The sequence below is a fragment of the Nematolebias whitei genome, chromosome 18 (genome assembly GCF_014905685.2).
Source record: "Nematolebias whitei isolate Nwh7 chromosome 18, NemWhi1, whole genome shotgun sequence".
NCBI classification, from domain to species: domain Eukaryota; kingdom Metazoa; phylum Chordata; class Actinopteri; order Cyprinodontiformes; family Rivulidae; genus Nematolebias; species Nematolebias whitei.
Genome location: NC_056515.1, coordinates 2,092,509 through 2,099,458, shown reverse-complemented (window position 1 = coordinate 2,099,458; position 6,950 = coordinate 2,092,509). Strand labels below are relative to the sequence as shown.

The 6,950-nt window shown below is 44.4% G+C and overlaps 1 protein-coding gene across 1 annotated transcript in view; it reads left to right on the top strand.

Annotated features, from left to right (window-relative positions):
• Window positions 1–2,113: 2,113 nt before the first annotated feature.
• Window positions 2,114–6,950, top strand: part of LOC119424912 (derlin-2) — a gene marked incomplete at its 3' end in the record, with an annotated part of 66,088 nt that continues 61,251 nt past the window's right edge. The window contains 1 exon segment of the mRNA XM_037692427.1: window positions 2,114–2,248. Within this exon segment, the coding sequence (XP_037548355.1) occupies window positions 2,156–2,248 (93 nt within the window).

Genomic DNA, 6,950 nt, shown 5'->3' with positions numbered 1-6,950 from the left:
CTATTCCCTGGCTTTCAGCACTGTGTGATCTGTGCTGAGTCAGTGTGCATCACACTGTGTTGGTCATGTTGCGGTTGTTGTTGTTATCCATTATTGTTTTTGTTGGTTTCTACTTTTTGGTGTCCTGTTATGTAATCTGTTGCTATGTGCTTGTTCTGTTTGTCCCTGTACAGCACTTGGGTGTGCTTTGTCACTGTTTAAAGTGCTTTATAAATAAATTGGTATGGTATGGTATGGTATGGTATGGTATGGTATGGTATGGTATGGTATGGTATGGTATGGTATGGTATGGTATGGTATGGACAACAGTGGATAACAAACTGTTTTTCAATTGTAAAACAAACAAACAATTAAAAAAACAAAATTGTCTGAATCATTAGTGAATGTGTGTTGTTGTTGTTGTTGTTGTTGTTGTAGTTGTTGTTGTTGTTGTTGTTGTTATCAGTGTCTTATCATGTTGTGCTGTGGTCCAGTGTGTCCACAGACGATGTGTGTGAGGGTGGCCATGTTTGGAGGTTGCTGTGTTGAAGCTCCATGGATGAGCCTCTCTGCAGCTCTCAGCACCTTCACTGAGCTGCTCTTGTTCTTCACAGGTAGAAGGTGGGAGCTCTCGTCAAATCATCATCTCCAGCATCATCTTGTTCATGCCAGGCTTTTCATCCACTGACCACACACACCTGCAAACATCAGGGGACCAGTTCAACACATCTGGAAGGAAACCAGTGAGATTTTAATACGACCATCATGATATGATGTCATGTGGGGGAGTGGTGGAGCAGAGGTTACAAGATGGGCCTGTGATGGGAAAGTCGCAGGTTCAACTCCCGGTACCGTCAACATCAAAATGAGGTGGAAAAGGTGAAGCACACACACCTGCCTCCACCCTCATTGGCCCCACCCTGGGCCCCTGAGCAAGGCACTCAACCCCCACCACCTGCTCCTAAACAGGTCTCTCTAGAAAATGAGTTCTCGTGACTCAGTGAGACTTCCTGGATAAATAAAGATCAATGAAAAATAAAAGTTTAAAATAGAAATACTCACACCATGAGGTCGAGGTTGTGTGTGTGACGTGCACGTTCCTGAGAGTGTGTGTGTGACGTGCACGTTCCTGAGAGTGTGTGTGACGTGCACGTTCCTGAGGTTGTGTGTGACGTGCACGTTCCTGAGAGTGTGTGTGTGACGTGCACGTTCCTGAGGTTGTGTGTGACGTGCACGTTCCTGAGAGTGTGTATGTGACGTGCACGTTCCTGAGGTTGTGTGTGTGACGTGCACGTTCCTGAGCGTGCACAGACAGAGCAGCTGCAGCTTTTGTTCACTTCCTGTAGTCCTGCAGTTTTCAAGCTGAAATGAAAAAACATCATGAAGATGAACTTTACAGTCTCTAGTTACCTGTTCATATAAACACATGGAGGGGTCTCACCTTGAGACTCACAATAAAATATGTAACTTTATGAACTCTAATGAACTTATAATGATGCTCCTACTCTCTGAAGGTGAACCCATGGTACCACACCATCTCTCAGTCGGACAGTCTGACCAGTTTGATCAAAATCCTCCAGTTTAAAATCCTCACTGCTCAGATGAATCCTCCTCAAAGATACTTCCTCCTCTTCCTCACATCTTGTTCTTTGGGAAACCTTCAATATGAAAACAGGACATTTGTGTCTTCACAAAAAAATACTTAACTAACATACATACAAAAACAACTTAAACAAAACTCCAGCTCTGATGCATATCTGTTGATAATGAACCAAAGCTGCTGAAATAGTGAGTATGATTGTTAGCAAAATATTCCTGTCATCAGATCTCAGTCAGCTTCATTGCAGCTGAACACCGTGTTACACTGAACATCACATCAGCTGGTGGACATAAACACAGTACAGTAATATTATATTCACAAAATACTAACAATAATATGTTCATGTTACTGTGAAAAGTTATCCCCCGAGACCTGACGTCAACAGTCCGTCGATCTGAACAGAAATAAGCTGTGAAGTGCTGAAACATCTTCTGCTTTAACTGAATAAGGACGACCGCTCCAAGATGGCGGCCAAAATTCCTCCGCCGCAGCAGCCGATGAGGCATCTAGTGTTTATATCTATGCCTCAGAGGATGACGTGTCACCAAAGACCCGGAAGTGTTCAGTTGGTCCAACATGGCGTACCAGACGCTGCAGCAGGAGTATTTACAGATTCCTGTTGTCACCAGAGCTTACACTACGGCCTGCGTCCTCACCACCGCTGCAGTGGTAAGACCCAACAGAACCGGGCTGGCTCGCGGTTCCGTTCTCTGTGCCCCACGCTGCTGTTTTGGAGGAGAGACGTGTCTGAAGTTGAGTGTTCAGGGAATTAGCTGCACGATTTAACCAGAGCTACACGGAACCGGGTCAGAACCAGAAGCTTTAGTTTACACCGTTACCGAACCTTGTGAGTTGTGTGTGTTGTGACGCCGACAGGTAATTTCTACCTGTTTCCGTCTCAGCTTGCCGTCGGTATCTGAGGATTCAAATCCGTTTATTTTCTGCTCTCATCTGGAAACAGAACCCCCTTTCCCCCCAATATAAATATAGATTTAAATAAAAATATGTAAAACACAAATTCAACCTCAAACACAACGCTGAGGTGGAAAGACATCAGCAGTGACCGGTGTTCACGCAGTTCAGCATACATGCAGTTAATACGCATGCGCGCAATCACAGGTCTGGGTTAGGTTTAGGGAGCGTTCACACCAGCCCTGTTAGTCCGCTTTAATCGAACTCTAGTCCGTTTGCCTACAAAGACTCGGGGGCTGCATGTTGTGCAGCAGCTCTCTCACTTTCATTCTGACTTCTTGCTTTTGAAAACTTTAATTCCTTTTTATTTTGGATGTAAATCGCACTTTTCGTATGATTGTTTCCTCTGGTATTGGATGCTGTGCAGCTGGAAGGATTTTTACTGAAAGCGTTTTACTTTTGGGCATTTGTTATCATGCATAACCATGGCAACAAGGTGTTTTTTTTTAACAACTAGGAGTAGCTGATTAACATCTCAAAAGCTCAATATCTCAGCTACAGCCCCAAATCTCAAATGAGTTGAAAAGGAGGTGCCGTGGATTAATTCCCATCAACCTGGCAGCGGTGCTTGGGTACCTGACTGCCGAGATCCTGGAGCTGGTGGGAAACTAGGTTTGTGACAACTGGAGGACAGGGATCAAACCCCGGCACCTTCAGCTGTCTGTCCGTGGCGACAATGAGCTCAGCAGACTGCTGGGAGGAGGGACCATCGCTCAGGGAGGAATTCTGCCTGGCATTCAGGCAGTCCTGCTGCCCAGGAGGACCGAGAGGCCCGCCGGATCTGACAGCAGCTGGATCTAGGTAGACGGATCTAGGGGTGCACCGATTTATTGGCCCCGATTTCCTTAATTTTTGGAAATTGGCTGATACTTGCATGAGAAGCTGATTTTACCGTTTTTTTTGTTTTTTTTTAGTTTTAACAATTGTCTAAACTTCCTTTATATTTCAGAGAACTACCTTATAGCCAGTTAAAACAAGTTTGTATTGTTTCAAGGATGTCAAAATCAGAATAAACTTTATTATCATTGCACCTAGATACAATGAGAACATGTACGTACAGCCCCCTCCTGTTTACTCTGCTCACATATGATTGTGCAGCTACCCATCCAGGCTGTCACATTGTAAAGTTTGCAGATGATACAGCGGTGGTGGGATGCATCACAAACAATAATGAGTCCAGCTACAGGCAGGAGGTGGAACACCTGGAGAGCTGGTGCAGAGAAAATAACCTTCACATCAATGTGAAGAAGACAAAGGAGATGATTGTGGACTTCAGAAGGAACAAAAACACCTACACCCCCCTGAACATAAGAGGATCTGTGGTGGAAGTGGTCTCAGCTACAAGTACTTGGGTGTACACCTGAACAACAACCTCAGCTGGAGCAACAACACCACCAGCCTGATCAAGAAAGCTCATCAGAGACTCTACTTCCTCAGACGGCTGAGGCGAGCTGGTCTGGAAGCTCAGTCCTCACCTCCTTCTACAGGTGTGCAGTGGAGAGCATCCTGTGCTCGAGCATCAATGTGTGGCATGGAGGCTGCACAGCTGCAGAAAGAAAAGCTTTGCAGAGAGTGGTGAAGGCTGCACAGAAATCTGTTGGAGTCAGCCTCCCCACCATCACAGACATCTACACCTCTAGATGCAGGAAGAGGGCCACCTGCATCCTGAAGGACCTCACTCACCCAGCACACACACTTTTTGTCCCGCTCCCCTCAGGAAGGAGGTTGAGGAGCATTAAGTGTAGAACCACTAGACTGAGGAACAGCTTCTACCCTGAGGCTGGGGGAGTGGTGGCGCAGAGGTTAGAAGATGGGCTTGTGATCGGAAAGTTAGAGGTTCACCTCCCGGTACCGTCAACATAAAAAAAAAATGTGGGTGAAAAAGGTGAAACACCCACACCTGCCTCCACCCTCGTTCTCCCCACTCTGGGCCCCTGAGCAAGGCCCTTAACCCCCACCATCTGCTCCTAAACGGGTCTCTCTAGAAATGAGTTCTCGTGGCTCAATGAGTCTACCTGGATAAATAAAGGCTAAATGGAAAATGTTACACTCATGAATCTCTAACCAGGAAAATCACTGTGAAAAATCACATCATGTTGCTGCTGATCTGTTTCATGTTGCTGCTGATCTGTTTCATGTTGCTGCTGATCTGTTTCAATGTTGATGTGTTCATGCGTGCACATCTGTTCACACAGACTCATGTTCATGTTTGTGCTGATGTTCAATGTTTTATGTTATGAGTGCTTAGTGTATATTTAGTTGATGTTTTTCTTAGTTCATATCTTAGATGTTATTACTGTTTTTCTTATACATTTTATTGTTGGATGTAACTGGGACCCTGTGTACATAATTTTGTTCCACCACATGTACCACATGAGGCGCGAATGACAATAAAGAATCTCGGACCGCAAGATGGGCGGAGTGCACGAAGCTGCTACTATGTAAGCGCGGCCCTCTTATTCTTATTCAGAATAATATTTTGCTTAGATGAGAAAAGGGAAGAAAACATGAGGAGAGACGGTATAAAAAAAGATCTCTCACTCCGTGTCCTAGACAGGGCACGATTTGAGGCATCAAACAAACATAAATAGATGTTATACATTTACATTTAGGTCGGTGAAGACATTGAATTTTTTAGGGAAAGTTGTAGCATAGTCCAGATAAGAGGTGACATTCATAGGGCTGAGTACCGAACCGAAGTTCTTTTTTGGCACCGACTGAACTGCACCGGTCGGTGTATGTATTGAAACGTCACTCTTCTTTCGGTGTCAAGTTTCACTATTGGCTGTAACGTGTCACGTGGTTTCAGCATGCAGGCAGGTAAAACACCAGACATATGACAAACAGACTACACCCAGATTACACCCAGAGCTGTATAGAGCTGCCGTACCTAATCTATGTATAATTATGTCTATGGTGCTGGTGACGCCCACAGACGGGTTCACATGTGTAGCGCGACAACACGTGCTTCAGAAAGTTGCTCCGTGTTTTTCTGCGAGGAGAGAAGAGTTCATTTGCCTCCCCCCTCCTCCTCCCCCCTCCTCCTTCTCCTCTCACCATTAAAGTCAGCCTGTGAGAGCCTGAACATCCTGATTCATTATCTCCACGACCGGACTCTTCATCAAAGAACTCCGAGGACGTCTCTGTGAGTTTCAGCTGGTGAGTTACGTTTGTTAGCGTAACTGCAGCTTAACACATACAACGCGGTGAAATAAACTATGATCCATGTAACGCTAAATTTAACATATTAGTGTGTAAATTTATTTTATCTACGTAGCTAGCTAAACTCAGACGCTAACTAAAGATTGACAGTAACATAAATCTTAGCTTGTAAAAATGCTCATCCTTTCAGTCAGCTGCTTAAACAGTTCACTAATGTTCACTGTTTATGTTAATGTTCTCCTCACAGGAGGTTCTGACCCAGATGTGAGGACAGGCAGAAAAGTGAGGTGGGGGCCACAGGACAGTCAGAATTTGTTGTTAAAAATTTGCTGCTTTTTCTACAGTGGAGCTGCATGCTGGAGGTAAATTAAACTTTAAAGGGTTTTGTTGACCAGTTAAACCTTTATCTCTCAGCCTAGATAATGTTTTTTGATCAATAATAACACAACCATGTTATTGTTGATGTTTTGTTCTCATGTCCATTAGGGAGATGATCAGAGCCCTAAACCCCAGAGAACAACAGAGAAGATTCAGGCAGAGACACAGGGGTGCAGATGTCTGCATCAACCCTAACATCATTGAATCCAGTGACCTGCTGGTGGGATGTGAGGGACAATATGTCAAACTGACAACCAGGAGTGAACATGTTCTACTGCTGGAGACACCATCAGCCAGGAGCAGCTTGTTTGTGTCCACAGAAAGCAGACATGTTGATGTTTCTGAAGACAAACTGTTCAGTGAAAAGGTCCTCAGTGTGTAGCAGTGACCATTAGACACTGACGTGTCACTGGTTTGTAACTGGTCTTTGAACTGGAAATTATTTGTTTATTTTTATGTAAGAAAACTGCTAGGAATAGAAAAATACCAAAGTAAAAAAATAAAACTCACAATATGCACTGTAATGTGTAACGTAATTTTATTCTTGTTAGAATTAATAGTAATTACAAAATTGGTACCGAAAAAAGAACCGTCCAGGAACCAACACCGAAGTGAAGGTACCGACACCGGTACCGATACCGATTTTGTTTTAGAAAGGTACCGAGCCCTAACTATGGAATGGATTTCCTGAACGGCGGCGTGTCTCATGAGCCCAGAGTAACAAGACCCGCCTCACGTTCAGGAAGTCCAGTTCATAGTTTGCAGCTACAAGGTGAGGGCTGAGTTAGCAGCACTGTGGCTAACAGCTAACAAACTTTTCATCTAAACATGTCCGCTGTGGAAATATTTTACACTAAAC